Raw genomic sequence first — 17609 nt, forward strand, 5'->3', positions numbered from 1 at the left:
TTAGTTGATTAGAAGTTAGTATTGCTTTTGTTTTTATTTTGTTTAAGTCATTCTTTGGAGAACACTCAACCCACTATTCACAAGCATGGATCCTTGAACCAAGACATCTTCCAAAGGAAGGAAAAAAGGCCAAGTTTCCACACAATACCATGAAAGAGGGGAGACTTACAATCTCACTTACTAGAATTCTATGCCTTTTGTGTCACAAATTTAGCGTTATGTTAAGCAATCGTAATTGGACTTATGTAGAAGTCACAACTATTTGAGGTCGGGCAATAGAAATTTTGGTGTTAACGAATGTTAGAGACATAGTATGATGGACTATGCTCCTAAAACATACCACACACAAAAAGAATATGCAAAAGGGTGGACATAATCTCATTCATACTCATGTTGATTTTGCAATCAACTATCCTTAGGATATAGAGACATCATAGGTCCATGACATGAATGAATAGAGAAGGGGAATGAGATGAAGAGGGATGGAAAATGAAATCAACACAAATTGGTCAAAGAAGGACTTTTATCAAGTTAAAATCATTCATTCATTTTGGGAGATGAAATGTACATTTCATCAATCCCCTAAATCCAATGATTTTAACTCAACAAAGTCAAATCAACCTTGACCAAGGCCCAACAGCACAAGTCAAACTCAACAAGTCAAAATTAAATTATGTATTGTCAAATTCCTAAAACCTCATCAAAATACCAAAGAAATGGCCATGAGATTTATCATAGGTCAAACAAGGTCAAAGGTTATTGGAGAAAAAATTTCATATTTTTTGGAAACTTAAAACTATTTTTTAACAATTAAAGATATTCACAAAATCAATTAAATCATGAAAAATATTAATAATGATCCCAAAAATAATTTTAATTCAGAAAATGAAAGAGGAATTTATTTAAATTTTTTTGGTGAAACTCTCATATTTTTTTGATCAATATTAAAATTAATATGAATTAATGAAAATAGAATAAATAAAATGAAAATCAAATAATCAGAAAAAATGTGGACCACTTGATCTCCCTCATTAATTGAGGTGGCAGATCAAGTAGCCACTAGCGTGCAATCCACCATGATCTTGAGTCAGCGCACCACACAAATGGTAATTCAAACCAACGCGTGAGAATAAATTAAATCAAATGGATCCAGTGGTTCTGATGACTGCCAACTCACCACCGGAGCCAAAGCTCTGGTCTCCTTCTCCGGTGAGCCTCACCGGACTGGTTCAGTCATAACTATCACCAAAATTAAAAAGAAGGACATAATTTTAAAGTAAAAACGACACTGAGCTCGAATCTAGCCTCAATTTATCCTAACTCCAACTATATTGAGAGATACAAGGAGATGAAATCTGAGGTGCACGATCTGAGTTGCTTCGATTTGATCTCAAAGCAACTCAATCTTGATGCCTACATTGGTAGGACTTCATGTGAAGACATGGCTTCTCAAATATTTTGATGACGACAAACTTCTCTACAAGTCTAATATTGATTAACAAAAAGGATGGATCAAGATTCAAGCTCATGAAGGAAGTTTTCAACTAAATGATCAAGTCTCGATGAAACTCATGAAGATTCGTATTTCAAATGAATAGGTATAACACTTGACCTCTAGATGATTATACAAGTGTTCAAAACATGTCTCATTCATGCCATAACCATTGGAAGTAATTTTATGCATCAAAGAAATCATAACACTTTATTTTTTAAGCTAATTTTCAAATCTGGGATGAAGTAATCGATTATCCATTTTAAGGTAATCGATTACTCTGTGAAAAGTTCAAATATTTTTGCATGTTGGAGGCAAGTAACCGATTACCCATATTAAGGTAATCGATTACCACTGAACTAGAGGCAAGAATCAGTGCATCTCTTCATGGAAACTTTTCTATTTTCTTTACCATGAAGCATGGCATCCTTTGGGTAATTGCATCCATTTGAGGAGGTGTTTAGACAACATATATACATCATTTTTTCATATTTCAAATTCACCTCCTTGCAAAAATTTCAAATCAATTACTCATATTCTTTCAAACATTTTTTAAGTGTTCTTCCAAATTTTCTTAAGAGTGAAACCTTGCATAAACCTTCTTTTTAAGCATCATAGTTTCATTCCATACAAAGAACACTTGTATAATTATTGTGAGAATTAAGTGTTACAAAGGAGAAGATCAATTGATAAATTGATATACTTCAAATTTTCAACTATTTCATCTTCTACAAAAATTCAGAATTGTATCTCTTGATTATAACTTATTTTTAGGATTGTTAAGAATAAGTTTGTAAGATTTTATCCTTGCTATCCGGTGTGTGGATGCAAGAGGTCCTTTTGTGAGAATTTGAGTCTCGATTGGACTTTAAACATTGTAAATCCAAGAGGATTGTTCTTGGTGTGTTAGAATTAGATAGAAAGGCCTTAAGGTGTCTTGTCTAGGAATCTAACATTATAGTGAATTCTCTTTCGTGTTGAAAGGGGAGTGGAGTACTCTCGATCTGTGAGGGGAACCACTATACATCGTGGTGTTCTTTACTTTCCTCACTTTACCGATTTTCATCACATAAGCATCTCAAGAAAGTAAAAATCAATAAACCGTAAAAAATCTAGAAAATCGTCTAAGTGCCTCATTCACCCCCCTCTAAGGCACTCCTTAAACTTACAATTGGTATCAGAGCAGGTTATAGGTAACTTGTTCCTAAAAGATCTGCATGGCTTCCGCAAGCACGAATCCGGTTTTCAAAGACGGTGGAAGTAGTAACAAACCACCACTTTTCTCTGGAGAATATTTTGATTTTTGGAAGATCCGCATGAAGGCACATCTAGAATCCCAAGGAGAAGGCATATGGGAAGTCGTTGAAGATGGTCCGCATAATCCTATGAGTGTGGTCAATGGCATTGTTACTCCAAAGATAAAGAGTTCGTATGATGAAGATGATAAGAAAAAAATCTTAAATGAAAAGAAAGCAATAAACATTCTTCAAAGTGCTTTAAGCATGGACGAGTTCTTCCGCATATCTCAATGCAAATCGGCAAAACAAATATGGGACACCTTAGTGGAGACACATGAAGGCACCGCCGAAGTAAAGAGATCAAGGTTGAATACATTAAGTCAAGAATATGAGATGTTTAGAATGCTGCCCGGAGAATCCAACGTGGCACTACAAAAGAGATTTGTTCACTTGACTAACCAGTTGATTACTCTCGGAAAAACATTTACAAATGACGATCTTAATCTTAAAGTACTAAGATCATTGACTCGAGAATGGAAACCGAAGGTGACGGCTATCTCCGAAAAGAAAAGTCTTTCAACAATGACGTCCGCATCACTCTTTGGCAAACTTCAAGAACATGAGTTAGAACTTGGTAGGCTTGAGAAACATGAAAGTCAAGAAAAGAAATCTAAAGGAATTTCCTTGAAGGTAGACTCAAAAAAAGATAAAGATGATGACACATTGGAGGGAGATGAGAATTTCATGCTCCTTGTTAAAAGGCTTGGTAAGTTCTTTAACAAAAATGATAAATCCTTTAACGCTAAAAAGAATAGACATTTCAGGAAAAAGGAGACCACCACATCTATGCAAGATATAACATGCTACGAATGTGGAAAGCAAGACCACATAAAGCCAGAATGTCCTAAACTTTCAAAGAAAGGCGGATTCAAGAGCAAGAAGGATTTCAAGAACAAAAAGGCATATGTTGCATGGGAGGACAATGAAGTTAGTTCTTCATCCGGATCGGATAGCGAGGAATGTGAAAACTTGGCGCTAATGGTTTCTCATCATTCCAATGATGAAGAAGAGGTTAGTAATGATTTTTCTCTTTTTGATGATGATGCACAAGGTGCAATTAATGAATTGTTAAATGAATGCAAAATTCTTTATAAAACTATATCATCTCAAAAGAAACAAATTTCTTCCTTGGAAAAAAGATTGAAATTTTTGAAAAAGATTTTGAAAATGAAAAACAAAAGATAATTAGTCAAAAGAAGAATTTTGTATGTCTAAAGTGTGAGTCTCTCTCTTTCCAAATTGTCCAACTTAAAAGATTCCTTGAAAGATATGAAAAAGGACAAATTGGTTTGGAAGGGGTTCTTAGCCAACAAACGTACTCAAATGACAAAAGTGGACTTGGTTACTCCAAATTTTCTAAACCAAGTTCAAATAAAACTATTTTTGTTAGGCCTAAGGATCAATCTCCAAAAGAAAGAGTCAACACACCAAAAGTTGTGCATCAACATCCTAAAAAGAAAAGGTTTACAAAGAAAAAGTCTTATGTTCCTAGATATAAAAGCAATTTTGAACCAACTTGTTTCTATTGTAGTATTATTGGCCATACACCTAATTCTTGCTATGTTAGAAACTTTAGTGTAGCAAATGGGCATTATGTATGGGTTGAGAAAGGTATTAATTATGAAGGACCCAAAGCAATCTGATCTTCAGGAATACCAAGAGATTGGATCTTGAGGATTTCTGATTCAGATGACTCCTAACTGGTAGAAGTATCAGAGTCAGATCCAGATACCATATGTTATTTTCAGAGCCTTATTTTGCTATTTCAGAGAAGCACGTTAGATTCATTCGGGGAAATTTTCAATTTTTAAGTGTTTCAGAATGAATGAGAATCTATCTTCAGCGAGAGGTTTTGTGAAGATATCAGCCCATTGATGGTCTGTATCTATGAATTTTAAAGATATTACCCCTTTCTGAACATAGTCTCTGATAAAATAATGTTTTATTTCTATGTGCTTAGCTCTGGAATTCAAAATAGGGTTCTTACTTAAACATATGGAAGCAGTATTATCATAAAAGATAGGAACGTTACTCTCAAATATATGAAGGTCTTCTAGTTGATTTTTCATCCAGAGCATCTGAGTAGTGCATAGTGAAGCTGATATATATTCTGCTTCTGCAGTAGAAAGAGTGATGGTTGACTGTCTTTTGCTGGCCCAAGATATAAGATTGTTTCCTAAGAACTGACAATTTCCATATGTGCTTTTATGTTCCATTCTGTCCCCTGCATAATCTGCATCACAATATCCAGAGAGCCTATACTCTGATGTTTTCTCATACATCAGGCCAAGGTTAGGAGTTCCTTTCAGATACCTTAGGATTCTCTTAACTGCTGTTAAATGAGATTCCATTGGATCTGATTAGAATCTGGCACAAAGACATACACTAAAAAGAATGTCATGACGAGTAGCCGTCAGATAGAGAAGAGAGCCTACCATACCACGATAGAGCTTCTGACAAACCTTTTGACTCACTTCTTCTTTCTCCAGAATACAGGTTGGATGCATGGGTGTCTTTGCTGGTTTGCATTCTGACTTTCAAATTTCTTCAGAATGTCTTTTATGTATTTACTTCGATATACATATGTAGCTTATGAAGCTTGATTGATTTGGATTCCCAAAAAGAATTTTAGTTCTTGCATCAAACTCATTTGAAATTCTGCCTGCATTAGCTCAGAGAATTCTTGACAAACAAAGGGGTTAGCTGAACCAAAAATTATATCATCAACGTATATCTGACATATCATGAGATCATTTATAATTTTTTTATAGAAGAGTTTAGAGTCAACCTTTCCCCTAATAAAGTCATGTTCCAGAATAAAGTTGCTTAGTCTTTCATAACAAGCTCTAGGAGCTTGTTTTAGACCATACAATGATTTTTTTTCAGTTTAAAAACATGTTCTGGACATTTAGAGTTTTCAAAACCTGGGGGTTGATGAACATACACTTCTTCTAAGATATAACCATTAAGAAATGCGCTCTTGACATCCATCTGATATAATTTGATGAAGTGATTTACAATGAATGATACAAGTAAACAAATAGATTCTAACCTGGCGGCTGGAGCAAAGGTTTCGTTATAGTCAATGCCTTCTTGTTGACTATAACCTTATTCCACCAGTCGTGCTTTGTTTCTGACTATTTCTCCCTTTTCATTCAATTTGTTTCTGAATACCCATCTGGTTCCAATCATATGAATTCCTTTTGGCTTTGGGACAAGATCCCAGTCGTCATTCTTTGAAAATTGATCAAGTTCTTCTTTCATTGCCAGAATCCAGTCATTTTCTTGAAGTACCTCATCACAGGAAGTAGGCTCAATCAGAGATACTAATCCCAAAGGAGTTTCTTCAGATACTTTGAATGTAGACCTTGTTCTGACAGGTTCATCCTTGTTTCCCAGAATCAATTCATCAGAGATGTTTGGACGATTTCTTGATCTTTTCTGGATAGTTGAGACTTCAATTTTTTCTGGAATTTGCTTCTCAGCTTCCTCTGATGCTTTAGTCTTTTCGTCAGAACCTGCAAGAGTTATCTCCAAATCTGCAAGTTTTTCAACTAGCTTTGACTTTTCAGAGTCAAGCTTATCATCCAATCTGACATGTATTCATTCTTCCACAATTTTGGTTTCTATGTTGTATACTCTGTAGCCCTTAGAGCGTTCTGAGTATCCTAACATAATACATTTTTGTGCTTTTGAATCAAACTTGTTCATATGTTCTTTAGTGTTAAGAATAAAACATGAGCATCCAAAAGGATGGAAGTAAGAAATGTTGGGTTTTCTTCCCTTGCACAGTTCATAGGGAGTCTTCTCCATAATAGGTCTTATAGAGATTCTATTCTGAATATAGCACGCTGTATTTACTGCTTCAGCCCAAAAATGCTTAGCTATATTTGTTTCATTAATCATGGTTCTGGCCATTTCTTGGAGTGTCCTATTCTTCCTCTCTACAACTCTATTTTGTTGTGGAGTTCTAGGGCAGGAGAAATCATGGGATATTCCATTAGTATCAAACAGTTCTTCAAAGGACTTATTTTCAAATTCCCCATCATGATCACTTCTGACTCTGATGATTTTAGAGTCAAATTCGTTTTGAACTTTAGAACTGAAGCTAGTGAATACATAGTGAGACTCTTTCTCGTGCTTTAGAAATTTTACCCATGTCCAACGACTAAAATCATCAATAATGACCAGTCCATACTTCTTTCCATTGACTGAAGCTGTCTTAACAGGTCCAAACAGGTCAATATGGAGAAGTTCCAGAGGCTTAGAGGTGGAAACAACATTTTTCTTTTTAAAAGATGTTTTAGAAAAAAATTCTTTCTGACATGCCTCACACAGAGCATCTGAAGAAAACTTCAGCTTAGGTAGGCCTCTGACTAACTCGAGTTTATTTAGCTGAGATAATTTTCTCATGCTAATGTGGCCCAAGCGTCTATGCCATACCCATTGCTCTTCGTGAACAGACATCAGACATTTCACATTTTGTTCTTTTAAATCAGAAAGATTTATTTTATAAATATTGTTTTTCCTCTTGCCAGTGAATAGGACAGAACCATTGTTTTGATTTATGGCTTTACATGTTTTTTGATTAAAGATTACATCATAACCATTATCACTTAATTGACTTATTGATAACAGATTATGCATTAATCCTTCTACATATAACACATCAAATATAGAGGGAAGAGATCCATTACCAATAGTTCTAGAGCCTCTAATTCTTCCTTTCTGATTTCCTCTGAAACCTACGAAGCCAGCATCCTTAAGTTCCAGGATTTGGAACATATGCTTTCTTCTCGTCATGTGTCGCGAGCACCCAGAGTCCAGGTACTATGATTGGTGTCTTAACTCTACTGCATAGGATATCTGCAACATAAACTATCTTATCCTTTGGTACCCAGAATCTTTTGGGTCCTTTGTGATTAGTTCTCCCAGAGTTTCTTAAGACTTTGGGTTTTCTAGCATTGGTAAAACGTTGTGTTTGTACATGTGTGTAATGATAAGAAAATGGGGATTTAGGTTTGTCATCTGCAGAAGATATGCGTTTGTCTTCATTAGAATCATATCCTATTCCTCTTTTCTTATTTTGACCGACTCCATAAATCATAAGGGCCATCCTACTTCTTTTTATCCCATTTTTCAGAAACTTTTGAAAAGCCTTTTCATATTCATATATAATTGTCTTAATTGGCTTATTGATAATAGGTTATGCATTAATCCTTCTACATAGAGAACATCAGATATAGAGGGAAGAGATCCATTACCAACAGTTCCAGAGCCTCTGATTCTTCCTTTCTGATTTCCTCTTAAATCTACGAAGCCAGCATCCTTAAGTTCCAGGATTTGGAACATATGCTTTCTTCCCGTCATGTGTCGCGAGCACCCAGAGTCCAGGTACTATGATTGGTGTCATAACTCTACTGCATAGGATATCTGCAACATAAACTATCTTATCCTTTGGTACCCAGAATCTTTTGGGTCCTTTGTGATTAGTTCTCCCAGAGTTTCTTAAGACTTTGGGTTTTCTAGCATTGGTAAAACGTTGTGTTTGTGCATGTGTGTAATGATAAGAAAATGGGGATTTAGGTTTGTCATCTGCAGAATATATGTGTTTTTCTTCATTAGAATCATATCCTATTCCTCTTTTCTTACTTTGAATGACTCCATAAATCATAAAGGCCATTCTGCTTCTTTCTATCCCATTTTTCAGAAACTTTTGAAAAGCCTTTTCATATTCATATATAATTGTGTTAGAAGTTTGTGGGGCTTGAGATAAAGCTTCTTCAAGTTTTAAACATTATTTATTTCTGGATTATTTTTCTCTTGCCAGAATCAGAATATCATCCTTTAATTCATAAACTGTTATCTCAAGCTTATTACATTATTCAATGGTTCCTTCAAGGACCCTTTTTAATGCTTTAAATTTTTGTTTAAGTTGAAGGTGAGAAAAACAAGAAAAGGGGGTTTGAATTGTTTTGGAAAATAAAGGCTTTATCAAAAAAAAAGAACACACAGAATTTTATACTGGTTCGCTTAAAACACAAAGCTACTCCAATCCACCTGGCCAAGGTGATTTCGCCTACAAAAAGGACTTAATCCACTAATCTTGAAAGATTAATACAACCAAACGTCTAAGAGAGTGATCTCTTAGTCTTCCCAAGTATACAGACTACGCAGAGTCACTTGAGGAACACAAACAATTTAGCAATAATAGATTTGTAATCGAGAGTGCTTCTAAAGGTAAGCAAATATTACAACAGAATAAGCAAGTGAGTGTTTTCACGTATGAGCAACAGCTCGTGAAAAACGGAGAGAGAATGTAAAGAATTTTCTGTGCGTTGTTGTGTGTCTCTCACTGAAGTATGTTGTCCTTTATATAGTGGTGAAAGGACCGTTGGAGTGATGACAGAACATTGGCCTTTGATGAGCATTCAATGTCATTACTTCTGTGTTTCTTGCCATAACCAAATTGTCTCCCTGAATAACTTCTTTCCAAATATACTTTCTTTCCATTTGAGGAAGTTATTTCCGTTACTCTTTCTGGATTGGAGAATCTTCATCAGAGTCTATGTTGTCTCGGAGTTTCTATGACAACTGGAGATGCGTTGAGGTTCGGTCAGAGCTTCTGAGAGTACTGGTCTTTTAGATCATTAGAACTGAGTCCAGTGGAAGTTTAGAGCTTCTGGTATTCTGCTGTCCTGTTTTGCTCAGAGTCAGAACTTCTGGAGCGCACTTCTTCTTCAGATGCTTCTGGTCTTCTAATACTTTGTATCTGATCAGAGTTTGTATTTGATAAATCGATCAGATTTCTTTGTAGCTGTTCAGAGTCCTGCACACTTAGAGAATTTTCGTTAGGGTGCCATTTTTGGTTTCATCCTTTGTTATCATCAAAATCCTGGAATTATATTGTAGAACTAATCTTGTTCTTACAATCTCCCCCTTTTTGATGATGACAAAACAATCTTACTTAAGAGATGAAACATTTAGAGATAAGAATTTATCAGATCAGATAGAGGTGAGCTCCCCCTGAGATAAGCCTGGGAGTTCAAAAGTTCTTACCGGAGCTTCCATGATATGGTGTTTCTAGATACTCTTCTGCAAAATTCTAAGTCAAAAAAAGGATTAGAACCATTTTAAAACAATGTATGCAGAGTACTGAAGGATTTAGATATGTTTTCATCAGAGCTGTTTTTATTTCTCCCCCTTTTTGTTAGAATCAAAAAGACTTAGTAAAATAAAGGAAAGGCAAATATATATATATATCTTCAGATAGGAAACACAAACAGCAGAAAGGAAGAACAAAGATAATCAGAAAGCAACAAGCAAATCAACAAAGGAAAATCCTAGGTGCCTAAGGGTTTAGAGGTGGAGGCATCCTCTGAAGCAGCTGGGTCAGTAGATTCTGAATGTTGACATTGACTGAATCTTGTTGATCCAATCTAGCTCGGACTTCCTTCTGCTTCTTCTGAATATCTTCAAGAGTCTTGAGAACCAGAAGGACAAAGGTGGAGGACTCCCCCTGAGTCAGAGCATCCGAATCTACCCGGCTGGCAGATTCTTCAGCACAATGAGCTTCAACTTCAGCAGCAGCTTTTGCTTCAGCTTCAGCAGCAACGTCAGCTAGAGCTTTGGCTTCAGCTTCCTTAAGTCTTTGAATTTCCTCTTGCCTTTCCTTTTCTTCTACTTCCTTTCTGGCCTGCTCCTCAGCTTCTCTGGCTAAGCGCTCCTGTAGTCTTGCTTCAGCATCTCTGATGAAGTCGTTTCTGACTTGCTCAGAGAGGCTCTTCAATTTGAAGGCTTCAGAGGTCATCCAGCCAATAACTCTGTTCCAGTGTGTCCTAACAGCTGAAGGATCATCACTGATGCCATAGTTGATGGTCAGAGACTTGACCTTGTCAACTGAGGCTCCTGCAAACAACATTATTGCTTCTTCTAGGGTTGGCAGGGTGTTTTATGGTTCAGAGGGTGGAGGTGGAGAAGTGGGAGGGCTTAGGTTGAGACTTTGTGGTTCAGCGGATGTGTTTGGTGAGGGTGTGTCAGAGGTAATTGGTTCAGAAGGTTGAAGGTCAGATGGTGTTGGGTTTGGTTGTTCTGCGGGTGGTGAAGTGACTTCAGGTTCAGGTGGGGGTTGTGTTGGCTGTTGTGAGGCCAGAGCACGAGTTTGAAGTTGGGCCAGAGTGGGAGATGAAGGGTCAGAGTGTTCTGTATCTGTGGAAATGTTGTAGGGAGGTGATTCTGGGGAAGAATATGAAGAGGTGGTTTCATTCAGCATTTCTGCGTCAGATAGAGGTAAGGTGGTAGTGGCAAGGTTAAATTTCTGAGATGTTTTGGTGGTTGAAGGAGGAGTTTCTGAGTTAGTGTAGATAGGTGTTGGTTGAGGGATAGAAGAAGCAATGGGTTGTGTTTGTGCAGAGGGAGCAAGAGAAACAGACTTACCAGAAGGCTCATGCAGAGGTGCTGGAGGTCTGGATCCGGAGGATTCTCCTAGTCTTGCCTTCTTCGCTTGTCTCGCCTTTTCAGAGGGTCCTCGAGGATGGTCCATGAAGTTTGGAGCAGTTTCTGGTAGCTCGCTTAGGTTGAAGTCTGAGATATCCACTCCTTCTTTCATCAAATTATCCAGATAGAAAAGGATTACATCTCGGGGGTCTTCCTTTGAGAACAGATAGAGTCCATGGGGAATTTCCCTCTGATCTTTTAGAGCATCCCAGGAAGTGTCCAGAGTAGGTTTGACTTTGACCTGATCCAGAATCCCCATGCTCTTCAGATTTTTGGCGTTGATAGGTTTTCTAGTGTCGATCATTACGTCTTCCATGAGTCTGAGCTTTAACAGGTGGTCCACCAGACGACTTTCAATCAGAACGTCAGAAATTAACCTTCCCAGAGGAATGTAGTTTCTGGGCTTCATGTTGTTCCTTGTATCTCGTACAGAGTCTCTGAGATACTTGAAGAGAAGTGCTGGAAGGCAGAGCTTCAGACCCTTGTGGATGCAGTATAGAATGCACTTCTGGTCTGTGTTAATGTAGTCTGAGGAATTTGACGTTGGGCGATGATGGATGGTACCCAGAATGATCTTCAGCCAGACACGGAGGTTCTGAAGTAGCTCCTTGTTCTTGGAGGAGTTGCCTTCTGCGTTCTGCTTGAAGATTGTTGGGTTAATCTCTTGGGACATGTATTTTGCCCTAGGATTGATGTTGTAGATCCTTCTTCCTCCATCCTTTTCCATGCCCAGAAGAGCAACAATGGACTTCTCCATGATCACTATTTTGACTCCCAGAACATAGGAGACAATGAAGTGGTCATCAGCGTCAGCAAATCTCCAAAATTCCTTCACAAGATTTGTGTAGACAGGACCATACAGGCGCTTGAAATAATTTCCCCAACCTTGATTTCTGATTTCATCTGTGAGGTCAATATCGTTTCTACACATGTTGTCAAAATCCACCAAGGATTCACATAATACTTCCAGCTTCTCAAATGGCGTTGCAAGGTTGATGTGAGGCTCACGATCAAGAATGTGAGGCTCTTTTATAGATGGGAGTAGTGACTACGTCGGTAACCGCTGGGTTTGGGTTGCTTGAACTTGGAGTTTGTTCGCTTGAATCCATTTGTTGAGAGAAGTTGTAAACAGCTTATTGTTGAGCATCCATGATGTTGTTGAAAACTGGGATGAAGATGAAGAATGTTGCAGGAATGCCTTGAGAGAGTTGAGGTTTAAGAGTGCGTGAGAGTGAAAAGTGTGCAATGTGTGAAATGAATGTGTTTAAATAACCAAATTAGGGCGCATGCAAAACGACACACAAAGCAGAGTTTTAGCACAAAAACCAAGTCAGCACGTTTTAGGGGAAAAAAAGATTACAGCTCATTAATGATGTCTAATCCCAACAGCCAGTACACTGCTCGAGGAGGTCTCAAGAGACTGTTCCTTGATTACTGCTAGACAGTTGTCTAGAAGTTCCAAGGTCAGACGCAAGGTACTCCACGTGTTTGCTTTATCTGATCTTCAGGAATACCAAAGGATTGGTTCCTGGAGATTTCTAACTCAGATAACTTCTAACTTGGTAGGAGTATCAGAGTCAGAGGCAGAGTTCATTGTGTTTACATTAGAATCTCATTTTACAACTTCAGAGGCACATATTATTCACGGCAAATTTTGAATGTTCAAATTCTTTAGGATGAAGAGGAATCTATCTTCAGCTAAGGGTTTAGTAAATATGTCAACCCATTGATGATCAGTATCAATGAATTTCAATATTACTACCCCTTTCTGAACATAGTCTCCGATAAAGTGATGTTTTATTTCTATGTGCTTAGCTCTGGAGTGTAAAATGGGATTCTTGCTTAAATAAATGGCAGCAGTAGTATCACAAAAGATAGGAATGTTACTCTCGAAGATTTGCAGATCCTCTAACTGATTCTTCATCCAGAGCATCTGAGTTGTGCACAGTGATGCTGAGATGTATTTCGCTTCTGCAGTGGACAGGGCTATGGTTGATTATCTTTTGCTGGCCCAGGATATCAGATTGTTTCCCAAGAGCTGACAATTTTCAAATGTACTTTTTCGTTCCATTCTGTCTCATGCGTAATCTGCATCACAAAAACCAGATAGTCTATACTCTGATGTTTTCTCATACATCAGGCCCAGGTTAGGAGTTCCTTTCATATATTTGAGAATTCTCTTAACTGCTGTTAAGTGAGTTTCTCTAAGACCTGATTGAAATCTGGCACAGAGACAAACACTAAATAGAATATCAGAGCGAGTAGCAGTCAGATAGAGAAGGGAGCCTATCATACCACGATAGAGCTTTTGACAAACCTTTTTACTGACTTCTTCTTTTTCAAGAATGCAGGTTGGATGCATGGGAGTCTTTGCAGAATTGCATTCAGCCATATCAAATTTCTTCAGAATGTCTTTTATGTATTTGCTTTGATGAACGTACGTGACTTCTGAAATTTGATTTATTTGAATTCCTAGAAATAACTTTAGTTCTTGCATTAAGCTCATTTCAAATTCTGCATGCATTAGCTCAGAGAATTCTTGACATACATAGGCGTTAGCTGAACCAAAAATAATATCATCAACGTATATCTGGCATATCATGAGATCATTATTAAGGTTTTTACAGAAGAGTGTGGAGTCAACTTTCCCTCTGATAAAATCATGTTCCAGAAGAAAATTACTTAATCGTTCATACCAAGCTCTGGGAGCTTGTTTAAGTCCATATAAATATTTCTTAAGTTTAAAAACATGTTCTGGATAATTTGAATTTTCAAAACCTGGAGGTTGGTTGACATACACTTCTTCTGATATATAACCATTAAGGAATGTGCTCTTGACATCCATTTGATACAATTTGATAGAATGATTTATAGCGAATGATACAAGTAAGCAAATAGATTCTAACCTGGCGACTGGAGCAAAGGTTTCATTGTAGTCAATACCTTCTTGTTGACTATAACCTTGAGCCACCAGTCGAGCTTTGTTTCTGACAACTTCTCCTTTCTCATTCAGCTTGTTTCTGAATACCCATCTGGTTCCGATAACGTGAGTGCCTCTGGGCTTAGGAACAAGATCCCAGATATCGTTCTTTGTGAATTGGTCTAGCTCTTCTTGCATGGCTAGAACCCAGTCGCTATCCTGAAGTGCCTCATCACAGGAGGTAGGCTCGATCAGAGATACTAGTCCCATAGGAGTTTCTTCAGGAGTCTTGAAGGTAGACCTAGTTCGGATAGGTTCGTCCTTATTTCCCAGAATCAACTCTTCAGATATGTTGAGGCGACTTTTAGCTTTCTTTGGGATTGTTGGGCGTTAGTTCCTTCTGAGGTTTGAATGGCAGTTACTTCTGGAGCTTTAATCTTCTCGTCAGATCCTGCAAGAGTGATCTCCAAATCTGCAAGTTTCTCAACTAGCTTTGACTTTTCAGGGTCAAGCTTATCATCAAATCTGACATGAATTGATTCTTCCACAATTTTGGTTTCCGTATTGTATACTCTGTAGCCTTTAGAGCGTTCTGAGTATCCTAACATAATACCTTTTTGTGCTTTGGAATCAAACTTGTTCAGATGTTCTTTAGTATTTAAAATAAAACAGGAACATCCAAAAGGATGAAAATATGAAATGTTTGGTTTTCTTCCTTTACACAGTTCATAGGGAGTCTTCTCCAGAATAGGTCTTATGGAGATTCTATTTTGAATGTAACACGTTGTATTTACAGCTTCGGCCCAAAAGTGCTTAGCCACATTTGTTTCATTGATCATGGTTCTGGCCATCTCTTGGAGTGTCTTATTCTTCCTCTCTACAACTCCATTTTGTTGTGGAGTTCTAGGGCAGGAGAAATTATGGGATATTCCATTAGAGTCAAATAGTTCCTCAAAAAATTTATTTTCAAATTCCCCACCATGATCACTTCTGACTCTGATGATTTTAGAGTCAAATTCGTTTTGCACTTTGGAGCAGAAGCTAGTGAATACAGAGTGAGACTCACTCTTGTGCTTTAGGAATTTTACCCATGTCCAGCGACTGAAGTTATCGACAATGACTAGTCCATACTTCTTTCCATTGACTGATGTTGTTTTCACAGGACCAAATAAATCAATGTGAAGAAGTTCCAGAGGCTTAGAGGTAGAAACAATATTTTTCTTTTTGAGAGATGTTTTTGAAAAATTTCCTTTCTGACATGCTTCACACAGAGCATCTAAAGAAAACTTCAGCTTAGGTAGGCCTCTGACTAACTCGAGTTTATTTAGTTGAGATAATTTTCTCATGCTAATGTGGCCCAAGCGTCTATGCCATACCCATTGCTCTTCATGAACAGACATCAGACATTTCACATTTTGTTCTTTTAAATCAGAAAGATTTATTTTATAAATATTGTTTTTCCTTTTGCCAGTGAATAGAACAGAACCATTGTTTTGATTTATGGCTTTACATGTTTTTTGATTAAAGATTACATCATAACCGTTATCACTTAATTGACTTATTGATAACAGATTATGCATTAATCCTTCTACATATAACACATCAGATATAGAGGGAAGAGTACCATTAACAATAGTTCCGGAGCCTCTAATCCTTCCTTTCTGATATCCTCCGAAGCCTACGAATCCAGCATCTTTAAGTTCCAGGCTTTGGAACATAGACTTTCTTCCCGTCATGTGTCGCGAGCATCCAGAGTCCAGGTACCATGACTGGTGTTTTAACTCTGCTGCATAGGATATCTGCAACATAAACAATCTTATCCTTTGGTACCCAGAGTCTTTTGGGTTCTTTGTGATTAGTTTTCCCAGAAATTCTTAACACTTTGGGTTTTCTAGCATTATTAAATTGTTGCTCTTGTGTGTGTATAGTGATATGAAAATGGAGATTTAGGTTGGTCATTAGTAGAAGTTTTATCTTCACTAGGATCATACCCAATTCCTCTTCTATTGTTCTGACTGACTCCATAAATCATGGATGCCATTATACTCCTCCCTATCCCATTTTTCAGAAACTTTTGAAAAGCTTTTTCATATTTATAAATTATTGTGTTTGAAGTTTGTGGAGCTTGAGATAACGCTTCTTCAAGTTTTAAGCAATTTTTCTTTGTTGCATCTCTTTCTAATGTTAAAGTTCTATTTTCATCTTTTAGTTATGAATTGGTTATCTCAAGTTTGCCACATTCTTCTAATGTTTCTTCAAGAACGCCTTTTATAGCATTAAATTTTTGTTTTAGTTTCTGATATGAGCCGAGAGTTTCAGACAAACATGATTCTAGGTCAGATCAAGAGAGTTCAGAAAATACCTCTTCTGATTTAGATTCTTCATCTGAAGTGTTCTTGGATGTGGTAGCCATGAGTGCCACATTAGCCTGTTCATCAGAGTCTGATTTTGATGAGTCAGATTCGCTGTCATCCCAGGTAGCCATCAGTCCCTTTTTGGTTCTGAGGGAATTTTTCTTGAAGTTTTCTTTTCTGGAACTATCTTTCTTTAACTTGGGACATTCGTTCCTGTAGTGACCTGTTTCTTTACATTCATAACAAGTAACATCTTTGTTAGTTTTACCTTTTGAGGTTGAGTCTGATCGGTCCCCTCTAGGTCTTGGTCTCCTGAAGTTATTATTCCTCTTTCTCCAAAGTTGTTTTACTCTTCTGGTCAGGAGGGATAATTCTTCCTCATCGTTAGAATCTTCCAGTACAGAGTCATCAGCATCTTCTGTTTCGACCTAGAAGGCTTTGTTTCTGTCAGACTTGCGCCTTTCAGATCTGGACTTTAATGCTACAGACTTGATCTTCTTCTGAGGCTCATCTTCCTCCAGTTCTATCTCATGACTTCTGAGTGAACTGACAAGCTCTTCAAGGCTGATGTTATTCAGATCCTTTGATAGCTTTAAGACTGTGACCATGGGTCTCCACTTCTTTGGCAAGCTTCTGACTATCTTTTTTACATGGTCTGCAGTTGTGTATCCTTTGTCTAGCACTTTGAGACCTGCAATAAGAGTTTGGAATCTAGAAAACATTACCTCTACAGCTTCATCATCCTCCATTTTGAAGGCTTCATATTTCTGGATTAGAGCCAGAGCCTTTGTTTCTTTGACCTGAGAGTTTCCTTCATGAGTCATCCTCAGGGAGTCGAGTATATCTTTAGTTGTTTCCCTGTTGGTGATTTTTTCATACTCATTGTAAGATATGGCATTGAGAAGTATCGTTCTGGCTTTGTGATGATTCTTGAATTCGCGCTTCTGATCATCTGACATTTTACTTCTGGGAACAACAACTCTAGCATCTGTTACGGGAGGTTTGTATCCATCTGTGACAATGTCCCAGAGATCAGCGTCATAGCCCAG

At 37.4% G+C, this 17609-nt stretch overlaps 1 protein-coding gene across 1 annotated transcript; it reads right to left on the reverse strand.

Moving 5' to 3' along the window:
• Nucleotides 1–10741: 10741 nt before the first annotated feature.
• On the reverse strand, nucleotides 10742–11602 carry LOC127121734 (extensin-like). The gene has a single exon (XM_051052181.1). It carries the CDS (start codon nucleotides 11600–11602, stop codon nucleotides 10742–10744), a length of 861 nt encoding a protein of 286 aa, XP_050908138.1.
• Nucleotides 11603–17609: the final 6007 nt, after the last annotated feature.

This window comes from Lathyrus oleraceus, chromosome 2 (genome assembly GCF_024323335.1).
Source record: "Lathyrus oleraceus cultivar Zhongwan6 chromosome 2, CAAS_Psat_ZW6_1.0, whole genome shotgun sequence".
Taxonomy (NCBI): Eukaryota; Viridiplantae; Streptophyta; class Magnoliopsida; order Fabales; family Fabaceae; genus Lathyrus; species Lathyrus oleraceus.

Bases quoted from the DNA above. Each gene is read 5' to 3' on its own strand.
- LOC127121734 (XM_051052181.1), bottom strand. From the start codon at position 11,602: ATGGAAGACGTAATGATCGACACTAGAAAACCTATCAACGCCAAAAAT.